The sequence below is a fragment of the Bubalus bubalis genome, chromosome 3, assembly GCF_019923935.1.
Source record: "Bubalus bubalis isolate 160015118507 breed Murrah chromosome 3, NDDB_SH_1, whole genome shotgun sequence".
NCBI classification, from domain to species: Eukaryota; Metazoa; Chordata; class Mammalia; order Artiodactyla; family Bovidae; genus Bubalus; species Bubalus bubalis.
In genome coordinates this window covers 108718093-108738260 of record NC_059159.1, presented here as the reverse complement: position 1 = coordinate 108738260, position 20168 = coordinate 108718093, and the positions used below count along the sequence as shown (strand labels likewise).

The 20168-nt window shown below is 37.8% G+C and overlaps 1 protein-coding gene across 2 annotated transcripts in view; it reads right to left on the bottom strand.

The window, feature by feature from the left end:
• The window catches only part of MAMDC2 (MAM domain containing 2), a 159404-nt gene that overhangs the window by 14518 nt on the left and 124718 nt on the right, over positions 1–20168 (bottom strand). Inside the window, exons 10-11 of one of the 2 annotated variants that reach the window (XM_006080614.4) lie at positions 7856–7949; positions 5719–5867 (exon numbers count right to left, since the gene is read on the bottom strand). In XM_006080614.4, the coding sequence (XP_006080676.3) occupies positions 5719–5867; positions 7856–7949 (243 nt within the window). Of the gene's footprint in view, positions 1–5714; positions 5868–7855; positions 7950–20168 lie in introns of both variants that reach the window. The other variant, XM_006080613.4, reaches the window with a different exon arrangement.

Here is a 20168-nt window from a genome sequence, read left to right as displayed (position 1 = left end):
ATTCCAACTCCAAATGCTGTCTGTGTCAGCAAACAAAAGCTCTCTGGATGGGAGCCAGGAGCCCCAGCGATGAAACCTCAGACTGGCTCAAGTGTCCCTGCACATGAAGGATTCCAGTCTGTGGAAGGGGTTATTAACTGGAGAAGACAAATTACTTTCTTTCTGTGGATCACTGTTTAACATTCAAGATAGGGGTCCCAGTGGGTCTACTGGGAGATCAGGGTCCCATCTGTTCTTTGTTCAGCAACTGTGATGTGTTGAGACACAGCATATTCGTAATTGGGAGCAGTGAAGCAGCTGTTCCTCTAGTCTTGAGGCCCTCTCGCACCAGGGCTGGGAAGGAGTGGGAGGCCAAGTGGAATGAACAGCTAGCTGCTTCATTAAGCTGGAAGACGAGTCTTAACAATCAGGGGGAAAAGATATCAATATTTTGGGAAGAACAACTGCTAAATATGTCTGTCTCTAAAATTATTGTTCTTTATTATATCTTTTAAATGATTTTTAAAGCGTGTCATAAATGAGTGGTTATTAACTTATTGGGGGAAGAGTTTCAACTTGGGAAAACTTTTAACAGTTCTGGGGTGGTGATGGTTACAAAAAAGGCATATGTACTTAATACCACTGAATTATGTATGTAAAAATGACTAAAATGGTAAATTTTATGTTATGTATATTTTACCACTATTTTTAAAAAAGCTTGTCATAGAAGTCTTCTCTTGGGTAAGTAGGGTCCAACAATACCAGAAATTAGTGTGATAAGATAAATTATGAAAAAACTGAGGAGACTGGAGATTTTAATATTCTAGAGCTAATTGCCCTTATAGTTTCAGACTAGTTGAGTAACATTGTTACATGTCTGGATATCAGCTACCGAAATTCTTAAAAGACAAGGATTTGAATGAGACTGCTATTAAATTTCAGCTATTAATATATTACCAACACATTAAATATATAGTTTTGATTTTCTTTTGTGTCAACAGCACAATTTACAAGTAAATGTCATTATTTGGTATTTTAATGTATCACTCATATTTCTACTACACAAGAAGGTTCATATAAGACTCCTATCTTTATTTAGTAGTGTGTTGGAGAGAATTTAATTGCCAGAAGTACAGAAGATGTATTGAAACACTGAACAGTAACACAGAAGAAATTGATGGTGTCTCTTTATTTGGAAATTATTATTTTTTTTAATGATGAATAGCTACTTTTCTAGGACGTAGCTGTGGGAAAGAGAGGGAAAACTGGATGACTTTTAATCTGTTCACTGGTGGACTCAGTGAGCTAGGAAATGTTACAGTTGAAGGCATTTTCTCACTAAACTGGAGAGTTATCTGTTGATTTGCTTATTCTACTATCTTTTGGTCACAAAACCCATGTAAACTCCAGGACAACTAAAACAATTATTTAAGAAGAATTCTGACAGCATGGCATCACATTAATAATATGATATTATTATATAAATATAATCATATATTAAAATTGTCATAACCAATAAAACCCTTAGAACTTTGTTAAGATTTGCCTTTACTGTCTTGTAAAAGAAATAGCATCAGTGTCAAGGAACTTTCTGATTCTGCCAGGACAGAGCTATTCAAATAGACGGTGACAAGAAATGGATAAACAGGTCCTGCAGAGTCCATTTCAGCTTAATGCAAGTCAAGATTTATGTCACAAGTGCTTTTATTATTTTATCAAACAGGGAGCCAAACGGTCGGGCTAGAATATTGTCTTTGTTGTTGTTCTAGTAGAATGACATGTTCTAGTAGATGACTGACAAACATTGGAAATGTTTCCCCAACTTTAGCCACACAAATACCACTATGTATATATTACTTATCCACATAGTACCTGTACTATTATTCTTCTGATATATTTATTTAAATAGATTTCATTTTTTACTCCTTAAATCCATTATTCAAATAGGAAACTGCATATTAGCATGAAAACAGAAAACAAGCTATAGATTTGTGAAATAATGGTGTTGCTGTACTGATTATATATTTTGCTTTCTTTTTTTTTAGAGATAGTCTAGTTTTCAGAGTTTTTTTTTTAAATTAATCTTTATAACATCTTTTTTTTCCTTTTTTTTTCCTTTACAATATTGTATTGGTCTTGCCATACATTTGCTTTTATATGAATAGTACTATCAAATTAAAAATATGCATCCACTTAACCCTTAAATTACCCAGTGGTACTTTGGAAGACACTGGTTTAAGGTCTACCAAATCTTCTGGTTACTACGAAGTCATTTTATTTGTAATCATATGCCATGGTTTTCTATATATAAAAGCACAAATGACATAAAACACTGAGTCCAAGAAAGTATCCCAGAAATGAACACCAGATGAACATCAGATTTTGTGAATGAGTCACTAACTACAAAAATAGTAATATCATTTTCATTTTAGGGGAGCTTGTATAGTATTAGTTCTTTCAGAAATACAACCTTGGTTAATCATCACAGCAGCCCTAAGAGATCAGCAGGGCATCCACTGTTATGTGATGCATGATGCATAGTAGGTACTTAGAAAATATGGAGTAAATCAAGATTGTAGAAACTCTGCTCTATATAACATTACAATTGCTCCCAGTTCTAAGATGTTTCATCTTATAAACATGTAGCACATGACACTGGTGGCTTTAACACACATTCAATTTAAAGGGGTATTTAATTGCTTATACTTTGATTTACGAATGGGTGATCCTTGTTATACTGTGATCTGAAAGCCAATCTCTCAGCCCACATTATGCCATTAGAGGCCATTGTGTGTCCTAACCCTCAAAGGTGAAGCTACTCTTTGAGGGTTTAGGCTACACAATGGCTGTGGGGACTGTGGTCCTGGAGTTTAACTGACAATATTGGTTCACAGATCAGAAAAATTTAGATACTTTCTGACGGGTTACATTTCAGTGGATGTCTAAAACTACCATCAGTTTGAATATATCCTTTCCAAGAGCAGACCCTTTCCTTTGGTATGAAGGGTGACAAATAAGAGCTTACGTGGCTGTGTGAAGACTTGTGTTTTTTACATGTAAGCTGTCACAGCTGTTTGAAGTCATGTGTGGTCTCCTACTATCATGTGGGCTGGAAAACTCTGGTGAGACAGTGTGGACAGAATATGGACATTAGAGCCCAACATTCCTGGGATACAGTCTCTACTCTACCAGTCATTGCTGTGTGGCCTTGGAAAGGCATTTCTCCAGCCTTCAGTTCTTTCATATGAAAAATGGATACTTTCACTTACAAGTCATGGTAAGGGTGTGTTATTGATTGAATATTCATTTCTCCTCTTTCCAAATTTATATGTTGAAATCCTAAGCCCCACTATGATGGTAATTAGAGGTATGGTCTTTGGGAGGGGTTAGCTCCTGAGGGCCAAGCTCTCATAGGTGGGATGAGTAGCCTTATAAGAGTCCTCAGGGAGCTCACTTGCCTCGTCTGCTGTGTAAGGACACAGCAAAAAGACTGCTGACTATGAACTAGGAAGTGAGCCCTCACCAGACCTCAAATCTGCCAGCACCTTGATCTTGAGCTTCTCAGCCTTCAGAACTGTAAGAAATAAATGTCTGCTATTTAAGCCTCTGAGTCATGGTATTTTTGTGATAGCAGCTCAAACTGACTAAGGATACAGTCCTCGGGATCGCAAGAGTTGGACACGACTTAGCGACTAGACCACCACCTGCCCTCATTACACTGGCAATCAGTTAATGAGGCTCATTTTTTGTTTGCTGATTTGAGTTATCTCTTTTCACTAGATTCAGTGTTGAATGGCCACGAAGCTGCCACTGCAGCAGCCTCTTGCTACCATGAAAGGACAGACTGTGATAGGAGCCAACCCAGAAAAACCAGGCCAGAGAGGTGGAGAGAAGGAGATCGCAGTGACATGGTTTTATCCTCTACATCAAGCTGTGCCTCAAGTCAGCCCTAAAATGACATTTTTTTCCTGTTATAAAGAGCAACAAACTCTTTCCAACCAAAACAGTCTTAACATATACACATCTTTTAATTATCTTTTTAACTTCATTGTCTTTCCAGATACAGCCTCACACTCTCTTAGAATCTTCTACTCAGTGCTGGAAGTAGAAATCTGATCTACCTTTGAACAAAGGCTGAATCTCTTCAACAGCTACCCTAGCTGATGCAACACTGTCCCAGAATCTCTGAAGTAATGGGAAGAAAAGAGGTCAGTCGTAGGACCAAGCTTCACATCATCTTCTTAGGCAAAGGTGCATTTAGGATCTGAGGCCAAATGGATACTCATATGGATAGTGGCTGGAACCAGGTGTTCCAAGACCTGGAAAAGACCCAAGTCAAAACTGCCAGGAGGGATGCAGGTAGAAAATCAACATGAGTTTTATCTCTGTAGTACTAGAGGAAAAGAGCGTAGCCATAAATCATCAGCCAGAGAGTACAGTGCCCAAAACGGTGAGATGCAAAAAGCCAGTACTTAGATATCTGTCTTAACAGAAGGTATCCAAGAAAGAATTTGAAGAAACACTAAACATTTTAGAAGTTATTTTCTTTTAATCCATCCTCCACTCACTCTGGCTAAAGGATCCTGATGATGCTGGGCAGAGGAGGAAGTAAAACAAAGAGAGTTCAAGCACAGACAGTCTTCTCTTTGATCATCTCCAAACTATGAATCAGGCCCATGCTGAGGGGGAGAGAGGATTCGACTGAATGAGAAACTGAAGTTGTCATTTGAATTGGACACCTGAATGTGTGATTGCTCACACCTCAGCAGGACTGGGAAGCTGTGAGATCTGCCAGGGGTGGGAAAGGGAGAATTCTCTAGGGTATGTTTGAAGAGAGTGTTGGAAAGAAAATACAAAGCTGTTGTTGATTGCACCCTACCAAGTTTAGCCAATACAGTCAATATTTTTTGTTGTATTGCTGCTGTGCGGTGTTATTCCCTAGGCCTACTTTTGAGGTAGACCATAAGAAACAGCACTATGCCACTCTCTCTAAGGACCCTTCAGGAAATATCTCTTCAATATTAATATCAGGGATAGTTCTGCATTGCTGGACCAAACGATGTGCTTTTATCCAACTGGTGTTCCTAGGGAAATTGAGAGCCTCAGTGGAAAAGGTCTATTCATCAAGGAGTATTTTATCATGGACATTGTTTGCAATTGCCGACACATGGTGATAATAAGAAGTAGAACAACTTTTAGTCTGGTTTAGTGTAGTTTACACATTTCCTACAGAAAAATGCACCCCTTTATTGCCTCCATCCCTTGGTGGACTGCTTCATCTGTTTCTATCCTAAGAACACAGTAAATCATGTTTTACAGAGGACTTTTCCATCTTTTTCAGGTTCTGGAAAGTGAGGACTCATACTGATATATCTTCCCTGTCTGCCAGATATTTCTATATGAGGCCTCAGTCCTGGGCTTCATTTTAGATCACTATTTTATTTTTTTCATTTTTGCCCATCTCTCTTTTATTTTTAAACCTTACTTCTAATTATCTTTGTGTGCATATCTTTGTAAGCTCATTTAAATCCTTTTTGCACCTAGATAATGAGCAATATAATAAACAGAAAGAATGATTTTAAATGCACGTACTGGATTACCTATCCCATGTGTGTAATATCCCACATGCAGTTCACTCTAGACACCTTAGTTTTCACATATCAGAATGCAGTAAACAACCCCTAGAAAGCTATTCCGGGTTTCCTTAGGGAACAGCACCATGTGGCATAACTCACCTACCCCAGTAGTGTGATCTCCCTTTGGTCCAGTGTAGGAGGTGGGAGTTTCTCCCCTCCTCCTCTGCCAACTGCTCCGGTTTCTTCTCTCCTGAGTAAATATACATTCATCTTGTTCGAAAGTACACTCTCCTGGTGGAAGTAGGAGCTTCTCTGCAAGGAAACAGCAGGGGTTGTGACTATTGAGGCTCTTTCAATGAATATATATTCCAAGGCTCACTGGAAACCCACACTAATGTGTGGTTATCATCTGGCCACATGCCCCACATAGAGAGGCAACCCACCTACCAGCACTCCAAGCCAAGCTCTTGCCTCTGGCTAGAGTCTGGTCTTCACCCCGGTTCTGCCATAGAGGCAGAGAACAATCAGAAATCTAGATCCAAAAGTATTGGAATACTTTGAGAAAGAAACTTTCTCTGACTTGTGAATTTATTTGTATGAGTGAGATTGTAAAACTCTCTGACAATTGGAGGTATATTGCCTTTATGGAAACATAAAAATAATAAAATTGCAAGCAGGAGGTTTCTTCAGAAATCCAGAATGAGTGAAGGAAATCCTCAGAGCAAAGCTATAGTCACTTTGGAAGAGGGAGAGAATGTGAAAAAATTAAATGTGATTTTGGAGACATAGCGTAATACATGTGGAGCAGGTTACTGAATTTTTCTGTGCCTTGGCATTCTTATTTGTAATGTGGGAATATTAATGGTATCCACCTAAGGGGGTTGTGAGGATTAAATGAGATGATGTGTGTAAAACGTTTAGATGTAAAACTCAATAAATATTAGCTAAATAAATATTAAAACTTGGTGTTTTTCTACCTGGAGGCTTATTTTCCATTTCCAAAAACAAATGTTTCTGTCTTTGGGTGCTATCTTCAATAACTCTAATAATGATTATATTAGAGTGGCACCACCTCCCAACTTCCTGGGAACTTCTTTGGCTGAACTTGGTTCTACCTTCCTACATCTAGATTCTCCAATAAACAACCCATCTTTTCCTTCTCTAGCATGATAATTATTTTACTTCATTATATTTTACATACACTACAAGCTAATGAAGGTTCATTCTCTTTTCTATGCCTTGAGTGTAGAGATTTTTATCTTGTTTTATGTTGTCCTTGCAGCGCCACACAAATCAAGGGACTACAAACAAATTGTCTTTTAGTTAAACAAACATGGAGATTATTCTCCAGTGCCAAATAGATACCACAATATGCCTGCTTGTTAAAGAAATGGATACCTTGTGACTTAGGATGCAGTGGTAATTAATAGATAGATACAAATGATCTGCTGCCACTGCTAAGTCACTTCAGTCATGTCCGACTCTGTGTGACCCCATAGATGGCAGCCCACCAGGCTCCCCCGTCCCTGGGATTCTCCAGGCAAGAACACTGGAGTGGGTTGCCATTTCCTTCTCCAATGCATGAAAAGTGAAAAGTTAAAGTGAAGTCGCTCAGTCGTGTCCGACTCTTCGCGGCCCCATGGACTGCAGCCTACCAGGCTCCTCCATCCATGGGATTTTCCAGGCAAGAGTATTGGAGTGGGGTGCCATTGCCTTCTCCAATCTGGGTGGAGGTATGCATAATTTTCTCATGAGAGATAATGTCCAACACATAGCCAACACATAGTCCAACACACAACACATATTTGTCACTATCATCAATGCTCAGTCCACTGGTTCATTGTCATTTAATCCACTTAGAAAATATTTATTTTATTATGATTTAGAAATGATATGCTTAGCCTAGTATATGTATAATAACAATTTCATCAATATAGCTTGAAAATCTGCATTCAAGTAAGGCAAGTAAGGTAATCATAACAAGAGTAATTATCAGAGGGTATCTGTTTTCAAAGCGCTGCTTTGTGCCAGGTCCAAGGCTAGGGAGTTTATATGTGTTATCCTCACTACTCAAGTAGGTATTACCACCTCTCTTATAGATGAGACTATAGGGGTCAAGTCATGTGCAAAGTCATACGTTGTATTTAAGTCATCACTTCTAAATGAGAGAGGCACTTCTGGCAAGAAAAGCAAAGGACAGACTAGCAGAGATTAAATCCATGTGGTATATTATTAGAGAAACAGGACATGCCATGAATTGGCCAGGGAAACAAAGAAAGCTGAAATGACAGTCATCTTACCTGGAGACCAGCAGCTTCCCAATTCTATTGTAATGTCATCCAAGGCCACTAGACCACAGTCCCATAAACTTTTGCATAGGCTCATGAAAACCACCTGCAATGAAGAAAAATAAAACTATGAGTTCAGTTAACTGAAAATTGGAAACTCTTACATCCTGGGATGTACATAGCAGAACAGGAGTACAGAAGCAAGCTACAAGCATGTCTTCATTGTCTGTGAAGTACAGATACAGTGGCATGAGTAATGGTTAACCATTTATATATGACCCGAGAATCACTTATTTTTTTCATCAGAGTCAAGCTCGCAATGATATAGTGTATACACTAATGCTGAAATTAGTTTGCATTCTTTAAAGAACTGAGAGAGGAAAGCACGAGGTTAACTGGGTGACAGAGGAAAACCTGTCAGCTTTTAAATATTTTCCCCCAAATAGTCCACAAAGTGTATACAGGGTTGATGGAAGTCCAGGCATTTTTACAAACATTTCCAATGCAAACATCACTGATTTTTTGGAAGTGACTTTCTTGCAACGTGGTTCTTTCATCTGGTGAATGAAGTCTCAGTGATTTGCCACCTGAAGACTCAAGCTCCATTTCCAAAGTAAAGATCTACATCCCTGAGTGTTATCACTAATAAAAGCCCTAAATGCAGTTATTTTATCAAGTCAAACATTTTGCATGTGAAGGAAAAATAAATCTCTACAACAAATTATTAAGTTCATTGTGCCAAAAACAGAGAAAAGTCCTGGATTTCTTAAATCAGTTTAAAAGTATCCTCTTCATATATAGGATGAGCAAAGAGTACTTTTCAAAACATTTTTGCTAGATTTTCACTGCACTGTGCAGTGTACAAAGTTGCTTCACATGTATAACCTAATGTTTAATGAGCACAAAGTCTCTAGTCCATGTTCAGCCCCTCAAATACAAATCTTAATTCAAAAACAAAAAGATACAACAAAAGAGCAACCCAAATTATGGCAATGAGAACATTTGATTTTTTTAGGTTCTTAAACCTAAAAATCCTAAAAAATTTTTTTAGGTTCTTAAGCCTTTTTTAGGTTTAGGATACAATGTCTTCAATTTACCTGTGTTATTAGTAGGATCCCTTTGGTCTTTGATGATCAGAGCCACCAGAATATAGAATTTATTTAAAAAGAAGCTGAAAACATCACATGACAGTTTATCACTATGCAAAATATAAAATGTCTTAGGCCAATATCTTCAGAATAACTAATTATAAGATGTGTAAAAGTTTACTGAACTGGATTTATATTACTATAAATTATAAGAAAAAGACAGTTTAGAGATGTAATAATACATAGCTGTGTGTGTGTGTGATAGTAGCTCAGTCATGTCTGACTCTTTGCAATGCCATGAACGGTAGCCTGCCACACTCCTCTGTCCATGAAATTCTCCAGGCAAGAATACTGGAGTTGGTTGTTATTCCTTTCTCCAGAAGATCTTCCTGACCCAGGGATAGAAACTGGTCTCCTGTGTTGCAGGCAGACTTTTTACCATCTAAGCCACCAGGGAAGCCCTAATATATAACCGTATGTATCAATATTTACAAAGAACGAACTAAAAGGGGTGTTTCAGTTTTTTTTCATTTAACTTTTGTTAATTTTCTTATTCTTATAGATTCTAGAGATGATCTGACTATGTAAAATATATTATTTGCAGGATTTATACATAGGAGCTTAGTCTCCATTTATAAAGCAGAGGTCTATGTCATCAGCCCTGAGTGCAATTCCATTTTTATCAGCAATTTTTTTTGTTCTATGGGAAGGAATAGTAATCTGCCTTGTAATTTACTGAATTAATTGTGCTTCAGAGAAAAATCTTGGCTTTCTTTTCCTTTGGCAGCTTTAAAGTCTATTTTTAACATGAATAGTGAAAAAGCACTTTTTCAAAAAGATTCTGTGGTACTGAAATGATTCACCATGTAAATTATTACCTAAATAAGACTCAAACATATGGCATGTAAACATATCCTAAAGAGGAGAAATGTTATCATGCTTTCACATGTTTACTACACCATTATTTTATAATGACCATAAAACCAAGGAAGCAAGCAAACAACCCAAGGTTTCAAAAACAGAAGAAATACACAAATCATGGTGCTGCAATCTAAAAAACAGGCCATTATTAACTTGATAATTTGAAAATAGTATTTAGTAGTAGAGAATATATTCCTCTCATAATGTTAAGTGATGAAAGCCGCTGATAATAAAATTAAAATAAAATGAGATAAATTACATCTAACTCATCTAAAAATACATAGAAAAAACCTTGAAAATTTACTAAATATATAACACTTTTATTAGGTTTGAGAAATTATGGGTATTGAATAGAATTTCCTTTTAGTTTCTAAACAATCTTCAATTTTGTTATATTTATAATTGAGAAAAAAGAAGGAATCAAGATATCTATAATTAAGTTGTGAAATAATGGGCTACTCTTTTTCAGATTGGCATTGTTTATTATAGTAGCTATAAGGACACGTGGCTATTGAAATTAAGTAAAATTAAACATTTTCTTTCCTTAGGTGTCCTAACCACATTTCAAGTACCCGATAGCCACATATAACCAGTGATCAAGTGAGTTGGTCATAGCAGATTTGTAACATTTTCTCATTGCAGAAAATTCCACCGGATAGAGCTTCGTTTTGGACATTCCAAACAAATTTGTGAACTGTCGTAGTGGGTTAAGTGAAACATTAAAGATATTCTGGACAACAGCAGGCCACTAGGTTATCACTGTCTTAGAACTCTTTCCACACTTAGAGTACTGGCCAGACCACTTGTTGTTTCGTCTGTTGTCTGACGAAAGATTCAGTCTGCTACGTACTATGTTCAAACTATGGCCTCAAAGAGCAGATGTTAGGCAGCTGTCTATCAGCATTCCAACACACAAAAGAAACCTGACAAGATCACTTGTTTGCTCTAACAAGTTGGATTTCCACCCTGCTATTAATAGCGAGGATAATGTCAGTTCCTATTCTTGTGCTGCCGTCTTTCATTTTGAGGGCTACTTGAGGTGGAGAGGTTATTTTAGGGTAGTTGATGACTGGCTAAGCTTATGACTGGGCCTGGCTGCAATAGACAAAGAGAAAGTCAAACATTTTGGTCTGTTCTTAAGAACTCTGTCCTGGGTCCTGTTAAGAATGTGACAAGAAAAAAATTCACCATAGTCTAAATTCTTAAGGGGACTGACCTCTTGTTTAACTACAGATCTTTTTAAAAACAAAACAAAACGTGTTTATTTCATTTTAGGCAGTATTTCAAAGCAGACAATACCTCTAAAGACTGGGAAAAAGATCTTGGGCAACTCAAATGTATACTAGTATCTATTTGAAAGAGAAGAGGGACAAAGTAAACTGCTGTCCCTTAGACAGATCTTGATTTTATGCAAACCTCTTAAAAGTTAGGAGCAAATTAGATTTGTGTAAATCAGTTTGTTTTAGTGTACTAAAGGTTCTACTCCTGTGGGGACTAGTGATACATTAAAATTTTTGTTTTGATAGAGAATATTAATTGCTGAAAAAACTTAGCTAGACTAATTTTGGAAGGCAAATAGGCAGTGAATGGAGAGCTATAAACACACATTTGCAAACAAATCATTTTAAATATAGTCAAGTAAGGTTAAAAAACATGATTTAACTTACTTTTTATCATCCTAAAAATAGACATTATACATGCTCATTTATCTACAGTAAGGTGTTCCAATCTTAGCAACTCCTGATGTTTTGGGTCAGATAATTTTTTGTTGTGAGGGATGCCCTGTGCATTGCAGGATGTTAAGCGTTCCTGGTCTCTACTCACTAGATACCAATATCACTCCCCAGATCATAACAATAAAAAAATATCTCCAGACATTTCCCCTTGGGGAAATGTCATGCCCAGACATGCCCCTTGGGGAATGGGGGGGCCAGGGAAAAATTTTGTCTGGCTGAGAACTACTGGTTAAGGGTAGCAGAAAACTGTGTGGATTATCAAACCCCATTTGCTAAATTCCTGTTATGTGTAGTCCCTATGTGAGGCACTTTCAGATTTGTTACCTCCTTTTGGATTCTCAGTTTCAACCTGTTCATTCTCCCCAGTCAGTTGTTTATATTTTAAAAGCGGACTAGATTGAATTAGTCTGCTCTTCCTCACACCATCAGGTGGTAGTTCTAATGAGCATGAAATATCCTTAAGCCCTGGAAACAAAAGGCAAAGGAACAAAACAGCAAGGGAGATGAACTAACTCTCCAGCTGAATAATCATCACCAAGTCAATCAGGGCTTCACTGTTTCAATTTCCTGTTTCAAAAAAATTCAAATTGTCAAAGGGGAATAGAATCTCTTCTTTGTTTTCACTCCTCTCTCTTTCAAAAAAGAAAGATCTACTCCCTCAAAATAATATAATGACAGGGAGCAGATCTGAAGGGTTAGGGTAACTGAGCAAACTTTCCTCATAGTATACAAATTATAATTCTCTCTTAAAGTTATCTTTTTTTTTTTTCCTCAAGGAGTGGGAACAGTGGAGTGGAGGGAGAGTATGTACAGACATCCAGCTACAAGGCTGCCTTAGTCAGATGGTCTAGACTGCTGCTAAACCAGTGTAAGTCCAGAGAAGTTTCTGGTTAAAGCATGAGGGAGAGAAAAAAGTAGAGAAACAGATAAGTCAGGAACTTATTTTCTCAAACCAAATCAAGCTGGATTTTTAAAAAAATAATTAGGATTACTAATTTTAACTTTTTTAAGTGTCATAGTTTAAGTGGTACCCAACACAATAAATAGGATTTTGCTGAGGGAGGGAAGAAATGAAGCTTTGCAGGGAACTGTGGAATATATAACCACAAACTTTTGTTGTGTAATTAAAAAAAATATGGTTAGTATTAAACAGTACAACATTAGCTGAATTGACTGGTTTTTCACTGTCTTTTAAAGTACTGGGTTGGCCAAAAAGTTTGTTTGGGATTTTCCATTGGAAAATGCTCAGTGAACTTGTTGGCCAACCCAATAGTTTCACGGCCTTCTGGAGACACATGGTTGGCCAGATTGCTGGATTAATCCACCACCTACTTTACCAATTGAAGAGCCCAAATTGGACCTATAATTAGAATGTAAATGATAGTTTCCAGAAATGGCCCCCTATCTTCACATAGAAGCATTTCAATCCTACGCCAACAATACCATAAAATACTCAAGTTCACAAAACAAACTTAGGTTGTTATAAGTGGTAGACCTCAATAATTTACCAGAGGGTTTGATTCTGGGATAAATTTAACTTCTCTTCTGATGAAGTTTGAAGTCTTTTGGGATCACTTGCACAGATAAATGTGGAAATGGTGACTACAGAGTTGGTAGAAGTCACTAAATTACTATAATCCAGTCAGTGAAGTTCCAGAGCCCTTCATTAAGATGGTATTGACACAACTGCAGGATATACTATACTGTATAATGCAGCTGCATTCATTTAACAATTTGACAATAAATTGTAAGAGAATTAAAACAATAAAAAATAACAAAGCAAAACAAAAATTCTGACATTAGACACTTGGCTAAAAGGATGGAATTTTCACAGATCCCTAAGGACAGACTGAGTGGAGCTTTATCTAGAAAAATGAGTGTAAGACTTTAATATTTTTAGAATCCCAGCCATGTTTGGGGAAATAGTTGCTGAACTGTAATAGCATGCCTCCTGCCGATACTATATTTGGTCTTCAGATCCCACAAAAGGCAGAATGACCATGTGTTTTTAAATAAGTCTTTAGCTGACCAACCCTTTTTCTTAAAAGATCCATCTGGTTTTGGTTTTTTCTTTTTTAAAAGACCCATCTGATTTAATTCTGCTCTTGGCTTTCACAAGCAACAAAGGTTGAGCAGCTTCCAGCTTTACCCAGCATGAGTCCTTCTGCTCAGAGAAGTCTTCCGTTCTAGGGTAGAGGGCGCCCTGTGGTAGATTTGCAGACCTGCAGCCAAAGATTTTCATGGCTCTTTGGGTGGTAAACACCCACATAACTCAGTTCACTGATTTTAGAAATCAACATTATTTTCAAATCATTTGGTTACAGAAAAGGGAACGGAGACTTCAGAAGAGACCTCAGAATCAGATATTTTTTAGAATGAGGAAAACAGAGACCCTATGATATGAGCTCAAGGTCATACAATAGCCAGCTGTAGACCTAAGCATGAAATATCATACTCTGAATGTCTGATAGAGCATATTTCATTATACCAATCAGCTCATTTTCTCCTTTTCATTTTAGGTATTTTAAAATATGATTATGAAAGGCTTGAAACTCCCCCATTAACAGCATAATTAATAGCAGTGGACAAGTATGTCTCTGACCAGCATTTAGAACTAGCTTCCAGTCATTTTGCCTTATGTATGTTATAAACAGTTTTTGGTCATCTGGTGCCAGAACCTGAATCTTACATCAGTTGGGACTAAATTTCATGGCTGATAATTGCTGAAACCTCTCCTCTCCACAGGAGATGCTCCCTCACCTCAGTGATATCCTTCTCTCTCTTAGCTGATGACCTTATATTTGCTCCACGTGGAAAATTTACTCCACACAGAAAAAAATGAGGAAAAAATGCCCTCAACTCCCCACATCTACACCTTCAATCTTATCTTCATTTGCACTCATTTTCACTTCCTTTCCTTTGTTTTGGAAGCAAGGTCTGTCTGACTCCAAAGTTCATGTTCCTCTTTTTCTGGGACATAGATCCTGTACAATCCTAACAACTAGTATTGGGGGTCTAAATGGAAAATAAGCATGAAAAGCCTCTGAAAAAATGAACATCAGACAAAAGCAAGATGGTATCTAATTCCACACTGAAGTAATGAGGACATAATTACATATAATATTCCTATAAACCTTTCATCATCAGTAAAGGAAATAGGTGTGAATGCCTTCCTCAACATACAATGTGGTTTATCTCCGGTCAACCTTCCTTAGGGAGGACCTGTAGTTAAACACTTCCCTGACCAACATAATGTAAGGACCAATTTATTTATTATGGATGGAGATCAAAATACAGACCTATTGTGACTACTTGGATGGAGATATAAAATGTCAGTCTTTCCAGAAGACTCAGAGAATGCAATCAGCTGCAAAATAGGTGGAATCTATGTTTTTGTCTTGACTCTCAAGGGCTCACCCCTGCTCTGTATGAATTTTTCTGGGTCAGGAGAAGACAGTGACTTTAACTAATACCCAAATAATCCAAATAATGACTTCACTCTGCTTGTGTATGAACCATAGAGACAGTTGTGGGTCTAATTTTCATTGATTCCCAGGGCAAAGTGGAGATTCTTGATGCAGAGCTGTGGCTAAAATCTCATATAATGTTAAGCCCCTTTTAGCTGTGTCATGAATTATTTAACCAACATCTACAATTACGCTGATTTCACAAGCTAGCAAGGGAATGCCCCAAACCCTTCAAGCTAGGCTTCAACAGTATGTGAACAGAGAACTTCCAGATATACAAGCTAAATTTAGAAAAGACAGAAGAACCAGATATCAAATTGCCAAAATCCATTTGATTACAGAAAAAGCAAGAGAATTTCAGAAAAGTATCTCCTTTTGCTTCATTGACTACACCAAAGCCTTTGACTGTGTGGATCACAGCAAACTGTGGAAAATTCTTAAAGAGATGGGAATACCAGGCCACCTTACCTGCCTCCTGAAAAACCTGTATGCAGGTCAAGCAGCAACAATTAGGACCAGACAAGGAACAATGGACTGGCTCCAAATTGGGAAAGGAGTACGTCAAGGCTGTATAATGTCACCTTGCTTATTTAACTTATATGCAGAGTACATCAAGCAAAATGCAAGGCTGGATGAATCACAAGCTGGAATCAAGATTGCTGGGAGAAACAGCAACAACCTCAGATATGCAGATGACATTTCTACCCTAATGGCAGAAAGCAAAGAGGAACTAAAGAGCCTCTTGATGAAGGTGAAAGAGGAGAGTGAAAAATCTGGCTTAAAATTCAACATTCAAAAAACTAAGATCATGGCATCTGGTCCAATCACTTCATGGCAAATAGATGGGGACAAAATTGAAACAGTGGCAGATTTTCTTTTCCTGGACTCTAAAATCATTGCAGAGACTTCAGCTATGAAATTAAAACATGCTTGCTCCTTGGAAGAAAAGCTTTGACAAGTCTAGATAGCATATTAAAAAGCAGAGACATAATTTGCTAACAAAGGTCCATCTTGTCAAAGCTATGGTTTTTCCAGTAGTCATGTATGGATGTGAGAGGTGGACCATAAAGAAGGCTGTGCTGTGCTGTGCTGTGCTTAGTTGCTCAGTCAAGTCTGACTCTTTGTGACCCCATGGACTGCAGCCCCCCAGGATCCTCTGTCCATGGGAATTCTCCAGGCAAGAATACTGGAGTGAGTTGCCATACCCTCCTCCAGGGGATCTTCCCAACCCAGGGATCAAACCCAGGTCTCCCACATTGCAGGCAGATTCTTTACCAGCTGAGCCACCAGAGAAGCCCAAGAATACCAGAGTGGGTAGCCTATTCCTCCTCCAGTGGATCTTCCTGACCCAGTAATCAAACTGGGGTCTCCTGCACTGCAGGCAGATTCTTTATCAGCTGAGCTACAGGGAAGCCCAAAGAAGGCTGAGCACCAAAGAATTGTTTTTGAACTTCGATGCTGGAGAAGACTTTTACCTGTGGCGGATTCATTTTGATATTTGGCAAAACTAATACAGTTATGTAAAGTTTAAAAATAAAATAAAATTAAAAAAATAAAAAATAAAAAAAATAAAGTAGAGTTTAGATAAAAAAAAAAAAAAAAGTCCCTTGGACAGCAAAGAGATCAAGTCAGTCAATTCTAAAAGAAATCAATCCTGAATATTCATTAGAAGGACTGATGCTGAAACTGAAGCTCCAATAATTTGGCCACCTGATGTGATGAGCCAACTCATTGGAAAAGACTCTGATGCTGGGAAAGATTGAGGGCAGGAAGAGAAGGGAGTGACAGAGGATGAGATGGTTGAATAGCATCACTGACTCAATGGACATGAGTTTGAGCAAACTCCAGAAGATAATGAAGGACAGGGAATCCTGGTATACTGCAGTCCATGGGATCACAAGGAATTAGACATGATTCAGTGACTGCACAACAACAGATAGATGGGCTTCCCTGGTAGCTCAGTTGGTAAAGAATCCACCTGCAATGCAGGAGACCTAAGTTTGATCACTGGGCTGGGAAGATCCTTTGGAGAAGGAAATGGCAACCCACTCCAGTACTCTTGCCTGGAAATCCCATGGACAGAGGAATCTGGAGGGCTACAGTCCAGGGAGTTGCAAGCAAAACAGCTGGACATGACTGAGCAACTAAACCACCACCACCATACACTACATAGCAGTTTCCGGTTTCTCAATATTACTAACAGTGCTTGATAAATGTGGTAGGTAAATTTTTGTACATAACTATGATCATTTTCTTATGATAAATTCCTAGAAGTAGAATTGTTATGTCCAAAAATTTGCATAATTGGGTCTTTCTTTTTGGTACATATAATTTAATTGTCATCTAGTAATATTATATTGAGCTTCCCAGGTGGCTCAGTGGTAAAGAATTCACCTACCAGTGCAGGAGTTTGATTCCTGGGTCAGAAGATCCCCTAGAGGAGGAAATGGCAACCCATTCCAGTATTCTTGCCTGGAAAATCCCATGGACACAAGAGCCTGGTGGGCTACTGTCCATGAGGTCACAAAGAGTGGGACATGTCTTAGTGACTCAACAATATTACATCAATTTACCATCACACTAGAGCCTATGAGAATTTTTATTCCCTTGAATTGTCACCTCTCTATGGCAATACTTTATATATCATATACTTAAATATGTGGGATCCCCTGGTGGCTCAGATGGTAAAGAATCTGTCTGCAATGTGGGAGACATGGGTTCAATCCCTGAGTTACATAGCTAAATACGTAAATATTTAATAAATGTCTATAACTCATATATTATATACATATATTTTGGGGCCTAAATGAAAGATCAATTTTTTAATTGATAAATTGAACAGTATGAATATGAATGCAGCTATTAATACAAATATACTTCTTCAAAGTATTATATTTTAAAAATATCTTTATCCATTTGATGGACAAATGTACTGTTCTGCTATTTTTCAGATTTCTTTGGTTATAAATGAAGTTGGACATGTTTGCATATTTATTTTCCAGTAATAGCCCTTTTCTTCTTATTTGCCTGTATATATTCATTGCCCACTATCCTATTGCTTAGTTCATCTTTTTCTTATTGATGTATTAGAGTAAATTTAAATCTTAGCCATATTAGGAGTTGTCATATATGTTGCAAACTTTTTTTTCTGGCTTGATATTTGCCTTTCAGACATGTTTATTAGGCAATCCTTACTTGGAGAAAGAAATTAAGGGAGAACTAAATATCTTGGCTTGGAGACTGAGATGAACTAGGCATTACTAACAGTAATGATGCATCCTTGAGCATTGCATACATTCCCATGTAAGTTGATGTTGAACAGAAAATAGGACTTCATGACCCTTCAGGGTGTGGTGGCAGATGCCATTAGGAAGAGGCTTGTAGACTGCCTGGAGAGAGACTTCCACTGGAGGTATGCACTGCAAAGAGAGACCACAAAGTTCCCAGAGAAAGCCATACAAGAGGGGGAAAAAAGATGGAAATATCTGTGCAAAAGGAAATAAGGTGTTCTTCCATGCAGGAAAGCAGAGAGTCTTCACTAATGAGTGAATTAACAATTTCCAAGTAGTGAATTGAGCTTATACCTAGAGCATACAGCAAATACCTAAATGATCTATGAGTTTAGAAAATCAGAGGATCTCCAGAGAATCTCAGTGTAAGCATTAAAATCAATATTGTCTCATCCAAAATACTTGCAAAAAGGTAAACTGGTTGTCTGAGGAGGCCTTACAAATAGCTGTGAATAGAAGAGAAGCAAAAGGCAAAAGAGGAAAGGAGAGATATACCCATTTGAATGCAGAGTTCCAAAGAATAGCAAGGAGAGATAAGAAAGCCTTTCTCAGTGACCAGTGCAAAGAAATAGAGGAAAACAATAGAAAAGCAAAGTCTAGAGATATCTTCAAGAAAATTAGAGATACCAAGGGAACATTTCATGCAAAGATGGGCTCAATAAAGGACAGAAATGGTATAGACCTTACAGAAGCAGAAGATATTAAGAAGAGGTGGAGATAATACACAGAAGAACTATACAAAAAAGATCTTCATGACCCAGATAATCATGATGATGTGATCACCAACCGAGAGCCACACATCCTGGAATGCAAGGCCAAGTGGGCTTTAAGAAGCATCATTATGAACAAAGTTACTGGAGATGATGGAATTCCAGTTAAGCTATTTCAAATCCTAAAAGATGATGCTGTGAAAGTGTTGTACTCAATAAGCCAGCAAATTTGGAAAACTTAGCATTGGCCACAGGACTGGAAAAGGTCGATTCTCCAAGCCAAGCTTCAGCAATACGTGAACCATGAACTTCCAGATGCTCAAGCTGGATTTAGAAAAGGCAAAGGAACCAGAGATCAAATTGCCAACATCCGTTGGATCATCAAAAAAGCAAGAGTTCCAGAAAATCATCTGCTTTATTGACTATGCCAAAGCCTTTGACTGTGTGGACCACAACAAATTGTGGAAAATTCTTAAAGAGGTGGGAATACCAGACCACCTGACCTGCCTCTTGAGAAATCTGTATGCAGGTCAGGAAGCAACAGTTAGAACTGGACATGGAACAACAGACTGGTTCCAAATAGGAAAAGGAGTACATCAAGGCTATATATCATCACCCTGCTTATTTAACTTATATGCAGAGTACATCATGAGAAACGCTGGGCTGGATGAAGCACAAGCCGGAATCAAGATTTCCCAGAGAAATATCAATAACCTCAGATATGCAGATGACACCACCCTTATGGCAGAAAGTGAAGAAGAACTAAAGAGCCTCTTGATGAAAGTGAAAGAGGAGTGAAAAAGTTGCCTTAAAACTCAACATTCAGAAAAAACTAAGATCATAGCATCCAGTTCCATCACTTCATGGCAAATAGATGGGGAAACAATGAAATCCATGACAGAGTTTATTTTGGGGGGCTCCAAAATCACTGCAGATGGTGACTGCAGCCATGAATTTAAAAGATGCTTTCTCCTTGGAAGGAAAGTTATGACCAACCTAGACAGCATATTAAAAAGCAAAGACATTACTTTGCCAACAAAGGTCTGTCTAGTCAAAGCTGTGGTTTTTCCAGTAGTCATGTATGGATGTGAGAGTTGGACTATAAAGAAAACT